The 23700-nt window shown below is 42.0% G+C and overlaps 1 protein-coding gene across 1 annotated transcript; it reads left to right on the forward strand.

Annotated features, from left to right (window-relative positions):
* Nucleotides 1–4261: 4261 nt before the first annotated feature.
* On the forward strand, nucleotides 4262–23450 carry LOC129766482 (probable histone-lysine N-methyltransferase CG1716). Its single transcript, XM_055767016.1, has 6 exons — nucleotides 4262–4719; nucleotides 4777–5067; nucleotides 5129–11264; nucleotides 22019–22221; nucleotides 22292–22900; nucleotides 22966–23450. Exons 1-6 carry the CDS (start codon nucleotides 4441–4443, stop codon nucleotides 23143–23145), a joined length of 7698 nt encoding a protein of 2565 aa, XP_055622991.1. The 5' UTR covers nucleotides 4262–4440; the 3' UTR covers nucleotides 23146–23450.
* The last annotated feature ends 250 nt before the right edge of the window (nucleotides 23451–23700 follow it).

Genomic DNA, 23700 nt, shown 5'->3' on the forward strand with positions numbered 1-23700 from the left:
ACATTCTGCTCACTTATGTGGGGGATGATTCATTTCAAATCACGTGTATTTCTCAACCTAGAACCCGTTGCTGTAAATCGAAATGTGTTCGAACAGCTCGAAGTGTTCGAATGTACTCATTAAGCTGGATTCGCAATGTCGCAACTGAAAACCTCTAAGCATAAGGCCATTTACGCACTAGGCAACCTAAGTTGGAAACCGAATATCGCAAAAAAAAGTTGAAAGCATGTGTAATCAAATGGGAGCATACACACTGTTGCACTGATTGCCCGATTAGTTTGAAACATAGGATACGATCCTTTGACAGTGACTGAGACGAACCAGCCCAGGAGGCTGAAAGTCTCAAAAATAAAGAATAAAAAAATATCCTTTGACAGTGAGCTTTAGCGAATGTTACCGGTAATAATTCGCTATTCTTATGATTTCCCGCAGTGATTGAAGAAATGACATCTCAGCCAGCGTGATGACGTGTGATGCATGATGACGGATGAAAACTTAACGATTTCATCACATTTGAGTTGCCTCAATATGCAGTTGGAGTTCCGATTGGCATTGCCAACATAGATCGGGTTGCGGTTGCCTAATGTGTAGAAGCCCTAAGAACACACTAGACGGCTCTCCTGCGCGGATTCTGAAATAATGAGCTTCAGCGGGAACTTGATGTAAAACACATTCAGCGGATTTCGATGGCTTCACTAGCCGTCATTTTTATATTATTATAGACGGATGCAAAACGGGAGTCTGGGGTACATGGTGCAACTGTTTGGACAGTAAGTCGATAAGAGGAGCGGTATATGAAAACATAATGGTGGGAAAAGGAAGGGAGAATGTCTGCCTGAGCGAGAAGGAGAGAGTGGTTGATCTCAAACGTCTGACATTTTGCATTCTCTCAATAATTCTGGTTTTATTCGAGATTCTGCAGTCAAATGACCACAAAGTAGTTTTGACGCGTTGGCTCACCTGATAAAACATTTCTAAGTGCCTTGCTTACTGTGCAACTATCAAAAGTGCATTTACACTAGTCTCTCAAAACCGTTGCGGCTTATCGAGCCACCGCAGCGAATTTGCAACAAAACCGCTAAGTGAGTTTCACCTCTTTCACATACCATTATCGAACATCCGCGGCGGCTCGTCATAGCAAAGTCCGCGCTGGAGAGCTTCTTAGTGTGTTCTTACGTTAAGGATTGGTGAAACGTAAGAACTACGTAGATGATGCAAGAGGTAAAAGATGACGTATGGTGCAAATGGTGATGCAAGGAGCAACTGATGATGTAAGGGGCAAACGATGATGAAAAAGGCAAAAGGAGATGCGAGGGAAAAAGTGATTGGAACAGATGAAAATGCAAGGAACGAATTAGTAAAGCAAGGAGCAAAACAAATATGCGAAAATTGTGTACAATACAATACTCTAGTGTTCGTGAGAATATGTATGATTCGGTAATTTATGGTTCGTTTACGACAACAAGCGACATTGTGCGGAATTGAGAAATATTTAAAGCTGACGCATAATGTATTGTCAGAGCTTATGATTAAAAACGTTATACTTGATGGATGTTAGTTGTACGAACTTCGTCGGAGGATGCTACTGAAAGATCTATGTCGGATGATAGATGTAGATTTCCAAATTCAATGCTGTCGACAAGGCATTATACTCTGTGGAGGAAAGGTTCTCACAGAGGTTCAGTAAGACTATTTTTGAATTCTCCTCTTTATTAACATCAAACAGACAAAGGGGCTTCAGTCTGCTTTAATTGCGGCAAATACAGTCGCTATTCGTGAGGATATTGAGGATTGAAGAGAGGAGAAAATAAATACTTGTTCGTACAAATCAAACCATTCAGTCACAGGACAGGCACTACTCCTACGAATAGTTGAATAGATGCTATTTAAGCCCAAAATTATTTTCATTGGACTGTTAACACTCAGCCCTAACGATACGAACCGGTCATTAGCAGTAATTAAACTAGTATGTAGAATAATGGTCAAACTTTACGTTATATAAAATCTTATTTAGACCAAACTGAAGCTTTTGTATAATCATTGATATTTACCTGTACAATATTCCAGAGGAACGTTTTGAAAGCGTTTCTTCAACTGCAAAGCAGCAGTACAACAAATGATGGACTACCGAAATGACCATTTGCTGCGAAAGTTTTTCAAGCTCATGTTCGGCTACTTGGCATTACATTTTTTAGGGGTCCATCAAACATTTATTTAATATTTCTGGCTTCGGATCGGATTTCTGTTACAGTTTCTCCTCGCTAATCGTTGGCACAGATTCCAAAATTATATATTTTTTTCGATGTAAACAAAGTTTTTTTCGAACTCGTTGGCATCCAAAGTTGAACCAGGTTTTCCATGGGTGTGGAAATGGAATTATCTGCGAATTGTGCGATGCGAAGCGAAGTATGAGAGAAGCCAAGCTTTGTGTGGATCGTACCTATCGCCGGAAAAGATGCGAAAGTGATCGGAGTCGCCCAAGTCATTACTCCTCCCATGTTTTCGATGTTCCGTCAGGAGAAGACTCGCTCTCATCGGAAGAAGTTGGAGAAGGATTGTTTCGTTCTTGTCAAATTCAAACGACCAAATTTGCCCACTACCAGTGAACAAAGGGGGCGTATTTCCAGTTCCAGGGGCACCTTGACGTTGTATGTAATTAGGAATCTTTGCCTGAACAAGAGAGTGGAAGATGATCAAGATCCTCGTGAGGCACTTCTCAAATATGCTATGGATGTAGAAGAAAATCCTAATTGGATTGATCCAGCCTACTCTAAAATGCAACCGAAGGCAATATTTGTCCATGAAGATGAGCCGAAGAATAAAAAAGCTAAGAAACAATAAAGAAAATAAAAAATATTAACGCTTATATCTATCAAATTCTCAATTTTATTATAATAATTATTAAAGACAGCATCCTGCAAATGGAAACAGTTGCTAGCAATCTTCGATATGTCAGCTCCGGCTTGCAAACCTTCCATTAACGCTTTCGTTCCGAACTTGGCGATCGTACAAAGATTATAGATCAGATCGATTTTGGTCATTCCGATACAAGTATGTTGTTAGTCAGAGTTCCAGCTTCCTTGTTTAAAATGAGCTTGATAAACAGCTACCCGCCGCTGTCCAATTTTAAGGGTTCGATGAGCGATTTATAATTTTGTCGAGAGCATAAGAAAAGTTGGAATATTTCTTTGTTCCGATAGAACGTGTTGATGATAAGCGACATCAACTGAACGATCTCAGCTTGGAACGCAAAGGTTTCCATATCTCTAGTTGGTTCTGACATCTGAAAACTATCATTTAAACAATAAAATCAACCGAAATTACGCAATGTTTTACATTTTCAAATGAAAGAAAATTCCGGATTTAAATTTTTTTAAAGTCTGCTACGAAAATGTTGACAGGTATAAATATCCGCCAGCTACCTTTTTAACCGTTAGAATCGCAAAGTGATGTCTAAAAGAAGAGGTTGTTAGCGCAAGTAACTATAAAAAAGAAAAATACCTTATCCCTGCAGTCTGCAACTGAAAATATAAGTCTGCAACAGAATAGAGTTTGCGACGAAAATTAAATATCAGTAAAATTACGAACATGTCTGGGAATTTGGCATCTTTGCTCGAAATAATTCGAAGTCGAATGGGTTACAATATGCAACATTTTGCTAATTTCAAACCCAATCGGGATCCGGAAAAAGGGTGAGTATCACAATGTGTACTCTCTTCTAGAATAACGAACCTAGAACAAACAAATTTAATAAGAATTGAGATAGTAAAAATTATTCACTGTATGATTGTTTAGACTTGCAGAAATGTCTTCCGACACTCTATCTCTTGTGTGGCCATGCTTTCTTTTGCCGAAAATTATACATATTCAACCGCACCGTTTTCGAAACACACTTTGAATGTTAATAATGATATCAAAACAATAATATCAGAACAAAACAAATCGAAAAGGATCTTATTAAAATGTCAAATCACAAAAGGGCACATCTAAAAGGGTCTAACTCGAAGCCACACAATATGTATATGCGCAATTCATTTATTTTCATGATCCGAAAAAATATCCCCGCTTATCCACGGAGGGGAAGGAAGATTTTAAAATAATGCTTTTTCTGTTCACGTTATATGTGGACACTCCTGGACCCTTCCGAAACATATTACAAAATTGCGATAGTATTAATTCATTTCAGTGCCGGGTGAATGTTTTATTTTGGCGATTTTGACAATTTTCTACTGCATTCGCATCATAATACTTGCACTGGTGTGCGAGTGAGGTGTGAACTGTGAAAAACGATGGCCGCCATTTGTCTTTGCTGGAAGTGCTTTTCAGTGTCCGATCAATAATCACAACTTGCATTGAGCTATTTCCAATTAGGACGCATAGTTGGGTGCCAACTTCTAGCTAAAAGTTGCCTGCACCGATGGGTACAAGTTTCCTGCGGTAATGGTTCGTACCACGCGCGCAGCGATGAGGAATTCATCGCTTTCACCCAAAGAGGAGGTGAACGAACTTGATCAATCTCCGCCAGATGATACTACGGCAATAGAAGGTGCTACTGCTGCTTCAGGCAGTGGTGCAGTTACGGAGATGGCAGAGCATCTCTACGACGGGAATCCTATCTCATCCAACATGAGCCCATCAGTGGTGCTGGAAAAATTATCGATTGAGCAAGTTGCTCCAGGTTCAGCGTCTGCCACCAAGAGAGGAGGGCGAGCGAAGGGCGTAAGCTCTACTTTGCATAGTTTTCTTGGTTAAATATTGATTTACTTTTTTTCTCAGGTGTCCAGCACTTCGAGGGCAATGAGAAGCAAACGGAAAAAATCACCTTCTATTGCTGATAGGGATGAATCCAGTGACGATGGGTTAGTGGAGCTGATTGAAATAGTTGACGAAGACTCCAAATCGAGGGAAAGTTCTGATAGCACACCGGATACTGTGGTCACTCAGGATTCAACCAAAACGGACATCCAAACCTCAAAGAAAGAACAAAGCCTTCCGCAACCAATGGATTACGATGTAAGCGTGAAAGCATTTGTAATTGGAGAGAGTAGCATCAAAGTGCTGCAGCAGGTATTTTTCGAGTGAATTCGGAAGCAATTTGTGGCATTTACGTGTTCATTGTTCACTTCAGGCTAATTTGGACAAAAAGCAAGAGGAGGATGATGCATCCAGTTCGGTTAGCAGTGGTCCCCATACCGTTCATGAAGGTGAAGGTGGGAAATCGCCAAAATCGGAAATTGTTGGTACGCGCAAATCAAAACGTCAGGTCAAGGTGACCAACAAGTTCCGTGATTTTGTCGTGGATGCTCCACTGCCATCTTCTCAAGTTCCGTACTCCGATGTCAAACTAGCCCGTAGTGCTTGTTCCGCGAAGAAAAATCCACCGAAGGAGCTCGAAGTATTTTTATCCTCCGATGAGTTGTCTCCAGATTCGCCTCCGATGCTCATTCGACCGCCAGTGAGAACATACAGCAGTAAAAAGGAGAAAGTTGTCGGCACTTCTAAAACAGTGGTGGAGGAAAAACCGAAAAGGAGAATTACTCGATCAACAACTCCGGTTAATCGAGAGCCTCGAGGTCGTAAGAAAAAAGATACTAAAACAGACGACTTTTACGGTTTCTTGGATGTTGGCGATGAAACAATTTTATTGCCTACTCCGGAGGACAGAAATGATTCTACGCTGATGTTGGATATAGACAGCAGTTACTTTACAGATGACGAGTTTATCAAGTACGGCAGTCCGTCCCCCACGGATTTTTGTGGTTGGCCGGAGGAAGAATTCGCTGATCCCGTGGCAGGACCTTCTAGGCCGATCGTGGTTGAAAAACAAACTGCTTATAGCAGCGTCCAATCAACAACCGAGATTAATACGGAACTGGGTGATAAGAACGATTTACCAACTGTCAAACGTCGAGGAAGAGTACCCAAGGCTGCTCAGCTTAAACCAGTGGTTCCACCGGTTGAGTCGAATGTACGACCGGCTGGTTCCACATTTATCAAGCGTTCGTATAAAACGACAAGAAGCAGCGTGGCGAATGTTGTGTCGGATGTAAATGTAAAGGATGATGTTCCCGTCAGTACAAAAAGCAAAGAAGCTGCGGCTAACAAATCTGAAACTATCGAAAGTGACCAAGCTGCTTGCAGTGAAAAACTCTCTATCGCCGTTCCTGCCATAGTAGATCTGAACGCGCAAGAGGAGATGATTTCGGAACAGTCTAGTGATGTAAAGCCGATGGAAACCGTCGAAATCGAAGATGTGTTGGAAGATGCGATTGAAATCGTCCTACAAGCTGACGAAATAATCAATGACGATGGAATATCGATGGAAGTCACTTCGGCTGCGAGTATAGTTTCATATGAAGACGTTCCGAGGCCTCCACGGAACAGACGCAGGATACGAGGCGGATCTAGACTATCCCCAGCAGATGCGACTCCCCGAAGAGGAAGAAGTAAGAAAAGGGGTCCAATGGTTGGCGAGGCAAAAGATGATAGCAAATCAGCTGAAGTCGATGCTCCAGAAGTAACGGAAGTAAAAGTCGAACCAATGGTGGTAGATGCAGAACCATCGAATACTGAGACGATCCACCAAGTTGTAGAGACTTTGAGTGGATCGACAGAACCACTTGTCTTGGAAGACGTAGAAATGAAACAAACTGACAAGCAGTCATCGAATTCGATTCTCGGCCCTGATGTATTTGTGAAAGATGAAAAGGATGACACTTCGAGAAATGATCGCAAAGTCGAGCATAAGTCCCGTAAACATGGAACTAAGTCGGTTTCCCTCCCGGAAGAACCCAAAGCAAAACCAGAAGTGGCCAAGCAGCTCCCTGATTTAGCTTCCAAGACAGCTGAGTCGGAAGAAGCTATACTACTGGACACGAAAGATATAATTCCCTCGCAAATGGTCAAAGAAGAACAATCGAAAGAGGATGAAAAGACAGAAGCACTTGTAGAGCCCAAAGCAGCACCTGTAGTTGACACCCTATCAAAAAGCCCCAAGAAATCTAGCAAAACTTCGAAGGAATCTAAAAATTACCCCGAGGATGCAACCCTCAAAGATACCCGGAAGTCAAAGGAATCCAAAGATTCTTCGTCGAAAGACGCGAGAAAAGGCGATTCTTCTCGCAAGGAACGCGATTCTTCCAAGTCCAGTAAGGACAGGGATAGGGACAAAGAGCGCAGATCAAAATCAGAGACTGACAAAAAAGAGTACCGTTCAGAAGGAGCATCAGATTCGGGGAAAAAACGTACCGACCGTGAGTCGAAAACGGATTCGGACAAAAAACGTGCGGAAACCACAGATAAAAATTTACTACCGGACCCAGAGAAGAAGGACACAAAATCAAGCGTGGAAAAATCCAAAAAGAGCTCCGACGCTGATCTTCTAACAGAGAAAAAGGTGAGTGAGAAGAAATTGGCTGACGCAGAAAAGAAAGAATCAAAACCGCCGACTCCGGTTCCCAAGCAGACGACGGACAAGCCGAAAAAAAACTTCGACACCGAGCTGCAAGCTCTGGAACCAAGCATAAAGCAGAAAGCTAGCGATGATGCCAAGCGGTCCAAAGATTCGGAAAAATCGTCTCGCAAATCCGATAAACACGCGCATCGCAGCGAATCGGCGGACAAGCGCAAGAGCGGCAGCAGCAGCAGCAGCAGCAGTGATCCGAAGAGAAAATCGCAAGCTGGTAAAAGTCGTTCGACGGATTCCTCTCCGATTACCGCCAAGCATAGTTCTTCCAGTTCCAAGTCGAAATCCTCGAAGGAATCATCCAGCAGCAGCAAAAAGGATTATACAAAAAGTTCAAAAGGTCGGAAAAGCATCGCGGGATGCCCCCCGAAGGATGAGAAAATCAAAGATGAATCACTCCCCAGGAAAGAGAGGGACAGCAAGAAGGAAAAACCGAAAGAAATCATTGAACCATCCGTGGATGTGCAACCGCCGAAAGCGGAACCTGCAGAGGAAATGCCTAAGCCGGTCGAAATGCAAGAGATACCTCTAGTTAAACCTCCGGTGGAACAGGAACCGCAACCGGAAATGCCTCGCATAGCCACGAAAGCTTCGCGAAAAATGTACCAAAATGAAGAGGAAATTGAAATCGCAAGCTCGTCTCAGGAATCGATATCTTCCGAATCTAAAGTTTCCTGTGAGCCAATCATGCAGGAACCGACAACGGAGGAAGAAATACAACAAATTTCCGAAGTTTTCGACAATACCGTTCAGATTTCCGGTCCCCGCCCTGAGGTGGCACTGAAAGAGTTCCAAAATATTTCACTTTCTGACGAAAAGCCAGCAGAGATGGAACAAAAGCCTGCGATCGATAGTCAGGAGGAAATTGCAGCACCCACGCGGGAAACTGTTCCGTCGTCTCCCACGCAGGATCCAACCAACGACGACTCCAACTCGAACAATAGTTCGACCACGGACAGCGTGAAAGATTCGAAAGCATCCGAGCGAGAGGATGATGCTAACATCCGCAGATCGTCCCGTATCAAAACTATCAGTTCGCAGAAGCAGAGAACCAGCGGACATGGGCTGGTCAAGGATAGGGACAAGTTTCTCAAGAAAACAACCATCTCGGTGGGGTTCGATTCGAAAGTGCTGAAGGATGCAGTCACGGGAAACTTCAACGTTGTTTCGGCGGCTGACAATTCGGGAGAGCTCCCGGCAGGGGGAGAGTTCGATGCGTTGGTAACCAACATCGAGCTGTCCGAGGAGTACCTGCGTGACATGGAGGACAAGCTGAGTCGGTTTGAAACTATCCGGGAGAATGTTTATCACTGCGATAAGGTTGTCAGTAGGGAGGCCAAGAAAATGACTTGTGATTGCTTTCTGACGGGGGAGGAGATCGAGCGTGGTGAGCTTGGCTGCGGTGAGGATTGTCTGAACAAACTGCTGATGATTGAATGTGGCTCAAGGTGCGTGGTGGCGGAGCGTTGCACGAACAAACGCTTCCAGAAGCTAGAGTATGCGAATTGCCAGGTCTTCAGAACGGAAAAGAAGGGGTTCGGTATTCAGGCTAGCACGGATATTGCCCCGGGAGAATTCATAATGGAGTACGTGGGGGAAGTACTGAACAGCGAGCAGTTCGACGAACGAGCCGAGCTGTACTCCAAGGAGAAGAACAAGCATTATTATTTTATGGCCCTGAGAAGTGATGCTATCATCGATGCTACCACGAAAGGTAACATATCTCGATTCATAAACCATTCGTGCGAACCGAACGCGGAAACTCAAAAGTGGACGGTAAACGGAGAGCTTCGGATAGGATTCTTCAGCACCAAATATATCATGCCGGGGGATGAAATCACATTCGACTATCAGTTCCAACGTTATGGAAGAAGGGCTCAGAAGTGCTACTGTGAGGCGGAATCCTGTACGGGCTGGATCGGCGGCGATCCGGGTAGTGACGGAGAATCGGAGTATGAAGATGACGAAGAAATTGAAGAAAGCGAAGAGGAAGAAGAGATACCACCAGAAGTTGTTCCTCCGGTCGCTCCCCCTGTCGTTGAGCCCGTAGAGAAGATTGTTGATTCCGAAAAGCGGGAAGAAACCGCGGATCTTATCACGCCAATAGTCGAAAGTGTACCACCGGAAACGGCAGAACCCACTGAACCAACCGTGGAGACTAAACCACCCGAACCAAAGCCGAAGAAGGTTCGCAAACGTGTTGAGCGCCAAAAGAAGCGACGCCCGCAAATTCACGAAGATCCCGATTTGGAGCAGGAGATCAACAATCTGCTGAAGACCGGGCTGAAGAATCAAGCGCAAACGTTGAAGCTTTCACGGTTGATGGTTCGGGCCAAGGATATCAAATCCCGAAGTCGGTTGCTCATAATACTGCAAAGTGGAGAGTTGCCTTGCCGTCGGCTCTTCCTGGATTACCACGGTCTGAGGCTACTGTACGGGTGGATATGCGAGTCCACCGAATCGATCGAAGATCTAAAATTTCGCATCCAAATATTGGATACCCTCGATCGGTTACCCATTCCAAACAAAACAATGCTGAAGGACAGCAAGATCTTACAAACCATGGAAAAGTGGGCTAAAATTGAGAAGACCAAGGAAAAGGAAAAGGAGGTGGAGAAGGAGAAAGAGAAGGACACCTCGAGTACAAGCTCGCCGAGTGATAGTAATGGAGCAGGCAGCGATAGCTCTTCCGAAGCGAAAAAGCAGGATGTTGTTGGCAACGCTGAGGTGTTGAAAAATATGCCGGAGCTATTGAAATTGGCTGATCTTGGCCGACTGAAGGAGATCATCAGTAGCACATGCGTGGAGAAGGAAGCCGAGAAGGAAAAACCGCCGGCGGCCAGCACGATCACCGATGCAATAACATCGGCAGCAAGTCTGATAGATTCGATTCAGATTCCTGAACCGGAGGACGAAAACGCCCCTGAAGAGAAACGCCTCGTCACGCAAATCCGTATTCTTTCCTGTAAATTGCTCATTAGCTGGGTCAATTTAAAAGAAGTTTTCCGCATTCCCAAAAAAGAACGGATAGAGCAGATGAAAGAGCACGAACGGGAGGCTGATCTGCGCTACAAAGCGCTTGGTCTAGGAGACGATGATCAAACTTCTCAGCGGCATTCGTCCAGTCGATACACCGAGCGTTCGCGTGAGTTGAAACGCCGTAAATCGGTGGACGATCGGGATCTGCTGGGTTACCACAAAATGAAGCGTCCCCTCAGCACTGTCAGTCCGATGATGAAGATGGACAATATGTCGAAGCAACAGCGCCGACAGCTGTTCGAAATGAAGGTCGCCCACGAGGAGGCCGAGCGAAGGAACAAGGAGCTCTGGATGCAGCACGAAAACAATTGCATGAAGTTCGGTTTGAATCCGCACATCACTTCCCCGATGGACGTTCCAGCGAAGATGAATCCCGCCACGGGAGAATATTTTTCCGCAGATGATCGGCTCCTGCCGACGCCTCCAAGTCATGTTTATTTCAAAGTGCTGCCACCGCCAATGCCAACAAATCCGGAAGACTACGAACTACCGCCGATGGATTTGCCGTCCCTCTGGAAGTTTGCCATCGATGACCGAGGGCGGCTGTACTATTACCACGTTAAGGACCGTATACCTCAGTGGGAACCACCGAAAAAGGATAACCCGTATGCTCCAGGACGGGGTTTGCGCGATGAAGACATCTCGATGAGTTCCGATGCCAGCACAACCGACACAGAGGATTCCGAAGAGGAGCATTTAAACGTCCAGTTGGAACAGTTGCGGAAGAAGAAGAAAAAGCAACAATCGAGCTTTAATTTGGGTGAGTGTTTGTCTTTATATCTTTAACTAAAAACCAAACGATTATCTTGAACAGGGTGTCGACTACCTGAAAAAATCTTGAAAATCAGGGAACATCAAAGAATGTCGTCACCAATCTGGAAAAAATGCAATCCCGTCGTTTAGAATTTTGATTATTGCAGTAATTAGAAATTTAATGATACAAAAAAAAAGGTATTTGACTAGTTTGTTCAGAGGGATGAACAGGCAAATAATAGGTTGGAGAAAAAGTAATCCATTATATTTGCGGGAAATTCAAAACGTTATTTAAGATAGTTAGGTTGTCCGATTTGGGTCAAATATGCACCGTTTTGTTATATAATTTGTTGCTATTTCAAAGGAAGCTTCACAATGCCTCTCTCATAGAAGTCTTGGTTTTAATTGGCGCAAAATTCATATGATCGATTTTCCCAATCATCTCTTGATCCCATTTTCATAGCACTCAAGAAGTTTTGCAATGCGAGAAAAAGGTAGTGAACACTTGTGTCAGATTCGGAATAACTTGGAAGCATTAAAATTTCCCAACCAAGCTCCCGGAATTTCTGGCAAGTCACTAAAAAGTGTGTGGTCTTCCGTTGTCCTGATGGAACACAATACCTCTTCGGTTGGCCAATTATGGCCGTTTCTGGTCAAGCGCTAGCTTCAAACGGTTCAGTTGTTTACAGTAGAAATCTAAACTTAGTGTTTGGCCATACGGAATTAACTGATAATAAATGATTCCTTTCAAGTATCACCAAATACACAGTGGAACCTTGCTGGCCGTTAGCCCTGGTTTGGCATTTCGCATTTCGAAACGGAGTTTAGCGCTTATGAAGGAAATGAGTGCCGCACCTTATCACGATTCTTACGTGGATTTTGGGTGTTGGGTAACGGGTAACGGGTAACTCACCGGGCGGTATAACGGGACGGGGTTTTTACGGGTAGTTATTCGTAAATGGATTTCCCTGTCTACTTAGCTCTGGACGGTCCAACAGTGGTACTGCACGTGCATCGGCACTAGAGTAAAAATTACAAGGGAATCTTCTAGCAACACCAGATGATCTCATTCGTAAGGAAAACCGAACTATAGCCACCAGTAACCCGAAATTGCAGGAAAAAACTACGGGTTTTCGGAAGCGAGCAACACTCAACTTTTTACATCCGTTCAACGTAGTATTTGATATCTATCCAGAGGCGTCTTGTCCGCCTGTTGAAACTATTCATAGGACAGATAGACAATCTCAGAATAAAATGTATATTATTTCACATTTGTAACATGGATGAGGAATTATCGAAGGTAATTTTTTTTTTGTGAAATCCATGTTATCCCGAATATCCTTATTATATTTTCTATTTTGGTGGAACTCAAATCCACCGCGATGAATATAATCTGATAATTACATTTGAATACACCTCAATCCGCGCGCAACACAGCCTTAATAATACGAAATAAGCAGTAATGACTAACGGGTTCAAACCATTCATCTGAACCCGCCGTCATCCAAACACAGGGCAAACACAGTCAATTACGTATGAAACGATCACTACTATAATGCGCCGCCTTGCGTAAAAACGACATTTTCGGTTCAATATTTCTGCTGAACAAAACCGATGTTTTTCATTCTATTCCTGACGTCATTAAAATTTGAAAAAAAAGGACACGAGACCGCGAGAGTACACAGCACCAAACACCCCGAGCGAGCGTGATGTAAATAAATAAACGAACAAATTCATTCATTTTTTCTGTGGATGTGGTGGAGTTTTTCGTTAATGTACGGATTTAATTCAAGCGTTTTTTCGATTTTGTTCATTAGACAACTTGAACCCGGTACATATAGTACACGTATGTCTGCTTACGTTTCAAAACCTCCGCTGCATTGGCCGGACATGTGGATGAAATAGCTGCGTACTTTGGTCTTAATGCTGACAAAATTGTGACCCAGAGCTATGATGGCGCTACTGTAATGTCCGAAGATAAATCTGGTGTGCAAACATTGTTGAAACAACGGTTATTCACTGGATATATTCACTGTCGTGCACACGTATTGAACTTGGTTTTGCTTCACTCGTGCACAAACAACAAGAAAGCGTCAAGGTTTTTCAATACGATCTCATCTCTTGCTGCATTTTTCTCGCAGTCATCAAAACGCAGCGAGACATTGAAGCAATTTATGGAGACCAAAATACCAAATGTTAGCAAAAATAAATGATATGAATTATGAACCTAGCAATGAATGTTTGTGTGAGATTTACCTTGGCGACAGTGTCTTTGATGCTGAAACTTTTACTACATGCAGATGCATTTATGCTTGAGTTCAACACTGTATTCTTGCTAAAACTTTTTGCGAATATTTTTGCACATACGGATGTTCTTTATCAATTTTGAAAAAAAAGGAATCAGACGTAATAGAATTTGTGCGTATCGTCAAGGCTTGCCTTGCTTCTGTAGAGGATCTCAAAGCAGATCATCATTTCGATAGTACGCTCAAAGATGCAACTGATGTATCTGGCGAAACTATGAATGACATTAACGTCATCACTTGTCGTCGTTTATATGAATCGATTATAGACAAAACTATTGACGAAATGACGAAACGGTTTAGGGAACTAGATGACTACAAATTCGACGCTTTGTTGAATCACGACAAATTTATCGACTTCGATGGCGCGTTACCTACTGGGAATTTGAAAATGCTTATTTCATACCACTCGAAATTCGATGAAGCGAAGCTTTGTAATATGCTGACGGTTCTTTTTAAATTATAGTCATTATTCCGATTATCGTTGAACAAAACCTGCATCAAACCTTTTCCGAAACGGCTGGCCAGAATGATATTGACATTGCCTAATACAACGGCATCCGTTGAAAGAACTTTACAGTTGCGTTGTTCGACGGATTAAGAATTATTTGCGGTCGAGATCTGACCAGAAATGGTTATTCGGAATTATGGTGATGACTGTGGAAAAAGATTACGTTCAGGACATAAGGCAGATGTCTTTATTTTATGAGAAAATCATTAATAAGTTTGCGCTCATAGTTGACCGTAGGATTTTTTTGTTATACAGGAAAACCTGTTTTTGTGCGGGTGATAGGAACCGCACAAAAAATAATCGTGTTCGCTAAACAGTTTGATAAAAACTTTTTGTTATGTGGTCCCTATCGCGCATAAAAAAAGTTTTCTTAAGAAAATAACCCAAATCCTAATGATTCCATTCGTGATCAACATTCGATTTCCTTTTTTCACTTTCATGAGCGGCCTACTTACTTGCGCAGATCATAATATCAACTCTTTGCTCCTGTCAATAAGCTCCTACTGACACCTTTAAACAAACAAAACAAAATATAAGAATGGGAATTTACTGGCACAGTCCCTATGTAAAGCGATAATAAATATTGAGAAATAAAAATGTCAAAATCTGTCATCGCAATACTGTTGTTTTAATAATGCAAGTGAAATTGAATAGGTAGCTCAGTTGGTCACGCGTCGCCTCTGTATCTATCATTAGGTGACATGGTTTTTTACGCGGATTTTCCAATTAACATGGTTTTTTTACGTGGATTTTCGAATTAACGCGGTTTTTTTACGTGGATTTTCCAATTATCGCTTTTTTCGTTTTTTTCGAGGTACGCATCCCCTGCGTAAAAAAACCTTGGTGTACACTGATAATATTAACTCGAAAAAGAAACATAATACCAAATTCAATTTCAAATTCAGTGGCATTCCACCGTTCTAACGTTTGAGCTGCTTCTCCATGATTTAACCACGATCGTTCTTGCACAATATTGTGGTATGTAACCCATTTCTCATCCCCAGTCACCATCTGTTTAAGAATTCTGTCAGTTTCATTCCGTTTGGCCTAGGCTTCGCAGATGAAAATTCGATTCATTATCTTTTTTGGTGTTAATTGGTGTGGCACCAAAACATCGAGCTTCTTTTTGAATCTACCTTTGAGCAAAAGGTTTAAAACAATTTTATTGTCGATGTTTAAATTCTAGGTGCTGCTACGTTTACTAACATGCCGGTCAACTTTGATTCTTTCTGTAATTTTATCTACATTTTCGTGGACGAACTTGCCTGTGCGAGGTGAATCTTTAACATCAAAAATGTCTGAACGGAATCGACGAAACCAAAATTGCATGTAATTAGCAGTTTTAGTATCGACAACATAAACCAATTTAAATTTTTAGTTCACAGTTCTAACTGTGATGTATTTTCTCTCTGTGAAACATGGTTTTGTTCAGCCGACGAGCTGAATTTTCACGATTTCAACATTAGTCGCCTAGATCGTAACGACTCGTTTGGTGGCGTACTATTGGGGATCAGAAAACGTCACTCCTTCTATAGAGTCACTATCCCATCGATTACAGGCATTGAAGTTGTCGCTTGCCAGATACAAATCAATGGCAAAGACCTCTGCATTGCCTCGATATATATTCCTCCCAGGACTACGGTAGGCCGCCATCAGTTCTTTGATATTATCGAGGCATTGCCGGAGCCGCGGTTAATCTTAGGTGACTTCAACTCCCATGGAACAGCATGGGGGTCACTCTACGATGACAACCGTGCCACGTTGATTTATGATCTGTGCGACAACTTCAACATGACAGTTTTAAATACTGGGGAAGCAACTAGGATAGCCAACCCTCCTGCACGGGCAAGCATGCTAGACATATCTCTCTGCTCTTCTTCATTATCCATGGATTGCACATGGAAGGTAATCCAAGATCCCCACGGTAGTGATCACCTACCAATAATTTTATCGATCGCCAATGAATCAAAATCTAGTGAGTTAGTCGATATTGCGTATGACCTCACGAAGAATATTGACTGGAGAAAATTTGCAGAATTAATATCTGAAGCATTCATTTCGATGCATGAAGTTCCTCCCCTTGAAGAGTATAATTTTATATCAAGTTTGATTTACGATAGCGCACTTCAAGCTCAAAAGAAACGTGTACCGGCTACCACTTTCCGACGTCGTCCTCCATCACTTTGGTGGGACAAGGAATGTTCAAAGGTCTACCTTGAAAAATCATCCGCTTTCAAAAAATTCAGGAAAACTGGATTAGTGGAATGGTTTCGAAAGTACCAAGCTCTAGAAGCCAAACTAAAAGTTCTGATTAAAGCAAAAAAGCGTGGATATTGGCGGAAATTCGTCAATGGTTTGTCAAGGGAGACCGCTATGAGTACTCTTTGGAATACGGCTAGGAGAATGCGTGGCTGGAACCATACCAATGAAAGTGAGGAATACTCTGACCGTTGGATTTTCAAATTTGCAAGGAAGGTTTGTCCCGATTCTGTTCCTGCACAAAGCGTCGTACGCGATATTCCGCTCCAATGCGATTATGAGAATTTTTCGATGGTAGAATTCTCAATTGCCCTCCTCTCATGTAACAATTCAGCTCCGGGGTCGGACAAGATTAAATTCAACTTGTTGAAGAATCTTCCCGTTCAACAAGTTTCTGGAGCTGAATATTGTCCCGCATGACTGGAGACAAGTGAGAGTGATAGCCATACAAAAACCCAACAAGCCGGCTTGCGATCACAACTCGTATAGGCCGATTGCAATGTTATCCTGTATTCGCAAATTGTTAGAGAAAATGATTCTACTTCGTTTGGACAAGTGGGTCGAAACGAACAATTTGCTGTCAAATACGCAGTTTGGCTTCCGCCGAGGTAAAGGGACGAATGATTGTCTCGCGCTGCTATCTTCTGAAATCCAAATCGCATTTGCTCGCAAAGAACAAATGGCTTCCGTTTTTCTCGATATCAAAGGGGCATTTGATTCAGTTTCCATGGAAATTCTCTCAGAGAAGCTTCATAATCGTGTACTTTCACCAATTCTCAATAATTTCCTGTACAATTTACTGTCAGAAAAGCACATGATTTTCTCTCATGGCAGCTCGAAATCTTCTCGTTACAGTTTTATGGGCCTACCACAAGGCTCCCGCCTAAGCCCCCTCTTGTACAGTTTTTACGTCAATGATATGGATGATTGTCTAACTAGAGACTGCACGTTGAGACAACTTGCAGACGATGGAGTTATTTCCATCACGGGTACTAATCCCGTCGTTCTACAAAAGTCGTTGCAAGATACCCTGAACAATCTGTTCACGTGGGCCCTCAAGCTGGGTATCGAATTCTCTACGGAGAAAACTGAAATGGTCGTTTTTTCTAGGAAGCACGAACCCGCCCAATTCCAGCTTCACCTATCCGGCAAAACGATCCAACACTCTATGTTTTTCAAATACCTGGGTGTATATTTTGATTCTAAGTGTACCTGGGGGAGACACATTGCGTATTTGAAACAGAAATGCCAGCAAAGAATCAATTTTCTCCAAACAATTACCGGAACATGGTGGGGTGCCCATCCAGGAGACCTCATTCAGTTGTACAAAACAACGATATTATCAGTGTTAGAATATGGCAGTTTTTGCTTCCGATCAGCTGCCAGGATTCATATTCTCAAGCTGGAGAGAATACAATATCGTTGCTTGCGTATAGCCATGGGGTGTTTGCATTCGACACATACGATGAGTCTCGAAGTTTTGGCAGGAGTACCCCTGCTTACTCTTCGGTTCACAGAATTATCCTACAGATTTCTCATCCGTTGCAAGATCATGAATCCATTGGTGATTGATAACTTCGAAAATCTACTACAACTGACTCCTCAGTCAAGTTTTATGTCTTTATACCATGAGTACCTTACCCACGACGTCCACCCTTCACCAGGCATCTCCAACAAAGTTTGCTTCCCATACTTTTGCAATTCCTCTGTCATTTTTGATCTGTCCATGCGACAAAAAATCCATGGAATACCAGATCACCTACGCTCCAATGTTATTCCGTCGATATTTTCGGAAAAATATGGGAAAGTTGGATCTGATAAAATGTTCTTTACTGACGGTTCATACATAAACGGGTCCACTGGCTTCGGCATCTTCAATGAAAATTCCAGTGCCTCTTTCAAACTCAAAGATCCTTGTTCCGTGTATGTCGCAGAAATGGGTGCGATATACTATGCTCTAGGGATCATTGAAACACTGCCCATCGACCATTATTTTATTTTTCTCAGTCTCAGTCTCAGCTCAATAGAGGCAATCCGCTCAATGAAAGTTGATAAACGCTCATCTTATTTCCTAACAAGAATAAGACATCTATTAAGTGTTTTGGTCGAAAAATTATTCAAGATTACCTTAGCATGGGTTCCCTCTCATTGCTCGATTCCGGGGAATGAGAAAGCGGACTCGCTAGCTAAGGTGGGCGCTTCAGAAGGCACACTTTTTGAAAGGCAAATTGCCTATAATGAATTTTTTCACATTCCTCGTCAGGACACACTCGTTAGTTGGCAGCGCATGTGGAGTGAAGATGAGTTCGGTCGTTGGTTACACACGATTATCCCTAAGGTCTCGACGAGTGCATGGTTCAAGGGATTGAATGTAGGTCGTGATTTCATTCGCGTGATATCTCGGCTTATGTCCAATCACTACAACCTAAACGCGCATCTCTATCGCATTGGGCTCGCAGCAAACAATCTTTGTGATTGTGGCGATGGCTACCACGACATTGAGCATGTTGTCTGGTCGTGTATCCGGTTCCATGCTGCTCGCTCTCAGCTCTCTAGAGCACTGAGAGCACAAGGCAGACAATCGGATATCCCCGTCCGGGATATCTTAGGTAGCCGGGATCCTGATCTTCTGCTTCATCTATACCTGTTCCTCAGAAACGCCGATGTCAACGTTTAATGATGTTTCCTTCGTTGTGTCCCCGTTTCATATCCCTCCTATCCGATCGATAAACTTTTACTTAGTCGCGGCAATACATACACACACTCTTTACAGATGCACGGGCCGAAGGTTGTGCAGTCCACTGATCATTCAACAAGAGCCAAAGGTTGTACCGCTCATGACAACTCTACACGAGCTGATGATTGCGCCGGCTAATGACCATTCTATCCTGGATTCCTCGAGTCGAGAAAGACGCACCACGCTAGATATGGGGTACAGACTAGGGAGCGTTGCTGATTAATGGTCAGCTGCATCCCAATAGGAAGTATCCCGTGTCAGGCACACGTACAGAGCATTGGAGACAGCAACATCCGAATTACGAAAACACTTGTAATACTAACCTCGAGCCAACCGCGAGTAATCGGTTACATATTACTAACATAGATAATAAGAAAAATTGTCAAAGTATTGAACTCCCGGCCCCGTCAGGCTAACGCCACATGTGCCTTAATAAAAAATATATTTTGGGAAAAAAAACATAAACTTCATTCACGCCTTTGTCAAAAAAAAAACTGTAAAATGTACCCAATTTTCTCTTTTTTCACTGCGTGAAAATGTTCTTTCCTTCCTTCCTATTGAATTGTAGACACTTTAAACTTTAAAGTTTATTCGTCTCTAGCCCTGAGAAGAGCCTTTGTGACGAAAACTAACTCAAACTCATTCTCGATCATTCCCAAATCACATCAAACGATGCCATGACAAAATTTTCCTCAGAGAATATGCAATATTTATACGCTAGGGACAGCGTACTTACTGTGCCACCCTCGCAGTTTACGTCGCAAATATTCTCTTTTCGATATCCCCTTCGCTGTTTCTATAATCGCGGCTGCATAATTTGCCCGTTATTGACAGAACGGTTGGGAAAATGGGAATGCTTCTAGTTTTCATTATTTCAAACATTTTACAAGAAATAACATTGTGATATTCTCGTTCATTGAGAAACCAGATGTATACAAACGTTTCTAGCTCACTGTATTTTCCTTAAAAGTAAAATATAGAATTTGACCTTCAACTGCTGTTGTTTAGTGCTTTGTGCTTTGTGCTTTGGATAAGTCGCTGTATTCAGTTTCTTGAAAAAGTCAAGCTAACAAATTATAAATTTTTATTATTAAAAATTTCATGTCAAAATTTCAAGTATATTTGGCATCTCATTTAAAACAATGTAAGAGAAAGTCGCTCAGATTAACGCATATTTGGAATGGAAGTAGTAATACTAGGTAGTTTCAAATGAAATAGGTGGTATACGCTATAAATTACGCAGTAAGAAACTTTTCTGTAATCGCTTTGAATACGGCTGATCACTACAATTGACGCGAATGCTTAAGAATGTATTTTTTTGCCTAATTCTCATGTTTTGTTCAATAATTTATCGCTGAGTTGAACCTTTCATATTATTCCTTATTTTTCGAAAAACGTGATATAAACGAAACATTTTGAGTGATCTTTTTCCACACCCAGTGAGTTTGTTTGTGCTCCAAGATCATAAAATTATATAGAAAAGTATGTAAAAAAGTATGCGTAGAAGAGAGTGCCATAAAATCCAAAAAAAAATGATAACGTGCTTTATGGACGGCCCCGAATAAAAAATGGATGCCAGATTAGTGCTCAGCATCCCGAAATCATGTAAAAACCATGTTTTTTCGCATTAAACGGCACTTTTTTGCTTGGCCAGCCTTTGTATGGAATCGCCTCACTGTGCAACGAGCTTTTCCATTAACACCGAAAGTTTTTTTAAAAACATGCGTCAAAAAACGTTTGTGCCTTGCGACAAGTTTATGATGCTATGTTTCAATTTGGACGAAAAGCATCTATAAAAAAGTCAACGAATTCGAAATTCTCATTCTCAGAAGACATGAAAAGTCAGAAGAAAAAAACTTTTGCGCAAAGAATTAAAGTGAATGAAACAGCTACGAGAAGCAGAAGCGAAATTTCGCGAGTTGAAACGAATTGTTTTTGGAAAATGCACAAAAGGTGGCCGTAAGCCGTAAGGTATTGCAAGAAAAGATCATGACAGTTTTGTAAAATTGATCCAAATAAAAATTAAAATAACTCGTTTTGTATTAGCGTTTAGGGATCATTCGAGATGACTTTTAATTGTAATAATGAATCCAGTTTCTTATCTTTTGCAGCACTTCTCAGTCGTAATTCAACAAAAGCGACGGGCGTTTATAAATTGCATTGTTCTAGCTAATTAAATGTTTTAAGAAGTACAACTACAGAACTAGTAGAAAAAATGAATAATAGTCTACATTTAACTCATGTAAAAAACAAAGGTTCATTTTTTGTGCGTATAACTCTCCAGATTTGAGCTGTCTTTATTTCGTTGTGCTCGTCTCCACCCAAGTTAGAATGATAGAATCAGTTGGAGTGTATTGAATAAAAATAGGAAATCTTTCACGCATGTTTTCTGCAGTGAAAAAAAAATCGACCAATTGGAGTTCATTTCTTTAATTGAAATTAACGTTAACGATATTGAACCTCGTGTTCCGTTATTGTGAAAATAGTGATGGATTTCCAGGAGGAATAAGCACATCGAAATGCGTTTCATTCATTCACTCATTGAAATTAAGTAGGCATCGTTAGTAATCGATCGCGAATCGTGATTTTATTTCACGCGATTCTCTCGAAGTTACGCGATTTGTCACTACCTATCTTCGCTCGTTGGGAAGGGAAAGAGAAGAAAAGAAATCCAGAGCGCACGCTGATGATGGGGCAATCTTTTTTTACGCGATTCTATCGAAATTACGCAATTTTTTACGTGATTTGCCCGAAATTATGCGATTTTTTTTGGGCGCGTATCAATCGCGTAAAAGTAAGCATTCAGTGTACTAATATACTACAGGGTGGCGCATAAATCACGTAACGTGTTTTTTATGACTTTAAGAATTGCCCACATAAAAAAAACACAACAATTAACTAAATAATTCCTCGAACAACCAAATAATTAGGCTGTTTCTTTCCATTTGCAGATGATGTTCTTGCGAAACCGGATGATATGAACGATGACCTGTCGAAAACCATCAAGGATTTGGAGGCGGGTGATTCTTCGCCACACGGTAGTAACAGTGCGGAGAAACTGTTTGGTGATAATCTCGAAAAAACTGCCGAAGAACTGCTACAGCATCGCAAGCGTAAGCACAGCAATAAGCTGGTCCAGGAGCGGGTTATCAGTGTAAGTGTGATAATGATTCTCTCACTTCAACAGAATTCGTTCAATCTGTGTATTTTTTCTTCCTCTTTAGCCCCGCACCGAGGAGGACAAACTGTACGGCCAGATGGAGATGAAGCGCTACAAAGAAACCAAAGAGAAACTTCGACGGCGTAAAGAGGAGGCCAAGCGGTTGCGGGCACGCAGCATGTTGGATAAATCGCTTTCGGACAGCCCATTCAGTGGATCGTACTCGGGTGACAATCTGGACAAGAGCGCAACGGAAAGTTCGCTCATCGATGACGATTTAGTTGTATCGCACAAAATTGTCGAGGACAAGTGCATCGTGGACGAGTTGGATATTCTGACGAAGAAGAAAAAGATTTCCCCCTACGAGGAATGGCAGAAGGTGAAACAACGGTTGGGTAAGAAGCGGGCCGCAAAAACAGCCGAAAGCTCCAGCTTGGGTGGGTCATCTTCATCGGCAGCATCTTCGTCGCTGGGTACCGGCTCTTCGAAAGTCGCCAAACGGAAACGATCCGACAAGTCGGATCTTAACAGCGATGAGGCTAGGAAAATCAAGGAGAAGTTTCGAGGCGAAATAGCTGGTGTGATTGTGCAGCATTTGAGCGCTTACCGGAAGGAATCCTGTCAGAACGGACGGATCACTAACACCGAGGACTTCAAACATCTCGCTCGGAAGGTAATAACATTCTTCTGAACATGTTCTCTTTATCCCGAATACTAATCATTGTAAAATAATTGCAGTTGACACATTTTGTGCTACTGAAAGAGCTCAAACATTGTGACAATACTGTTCACGAGCTGGAGGTGACAGATTCCGTCAGAACCAAGGCGCGGGAGTTCATCAAGAAGTACATGGCTAAACATGGCACCGTGTATGTGCGGGGTGAAAATGAACCTGATTATGCAAACATCAATCTCTGAGAGGAGGCCAAGGGAAGGGTGGAAAAGCCAATCCCAAAGGCTCCACTGGCTTCCCAGGAATGAATGACAAAAGAGGTAGAGTATTTTAACGATTATTTTTAGAATCTTGCTAGATGGATTTAGCAACTGTAGATTATTTTTAATTTATATGAGTCTAATTTGGGCGAACTACGTGAATTGTGTTTTCTCACCAAATGGACATAGTATAGGAAGAGTTGGTTCACGGAACCAGTTAATTTTATACAATGTGGATTAAGTGTGTGAAATACTGATATAAATAGTTCATCATGAATAGTGAATGAAAATTGAAATTTTAATCTGATCCGAACGTACCATTGTTTATTACCACATTCTTACGGTTTTTTTTCGAGACGGAATATTTGCTTCAAATTATCCTTCCAACTACAACTAACATTCTAAATTAAAATATTCGAATAAATTCTTGTTCTTTGGACATCACGATGTAGTTTATGTAGTTTTTATTACTATATTAACATTTTTCTTAACTCTATGGCTAGAAAACCGATTTCTCGCGGTCGAGTCGAGTTTAGAAGG

Source organism: Toxorhynchites rutilus, chromosome 2 (genome assembly GCF_029784135.1).
Source record: "Toxorhynchites rutilus septentrionalis strain SRP chromosome 2, ASM2978413v1, whole genome shotgun sequence".
NCBI classification, from domain to species: Eukaryota; Metazoa; Arthropoda; class Insecta; order Diptera; family Culicidae; genus Toxorhynchites; species Toxorhynchites rutilus.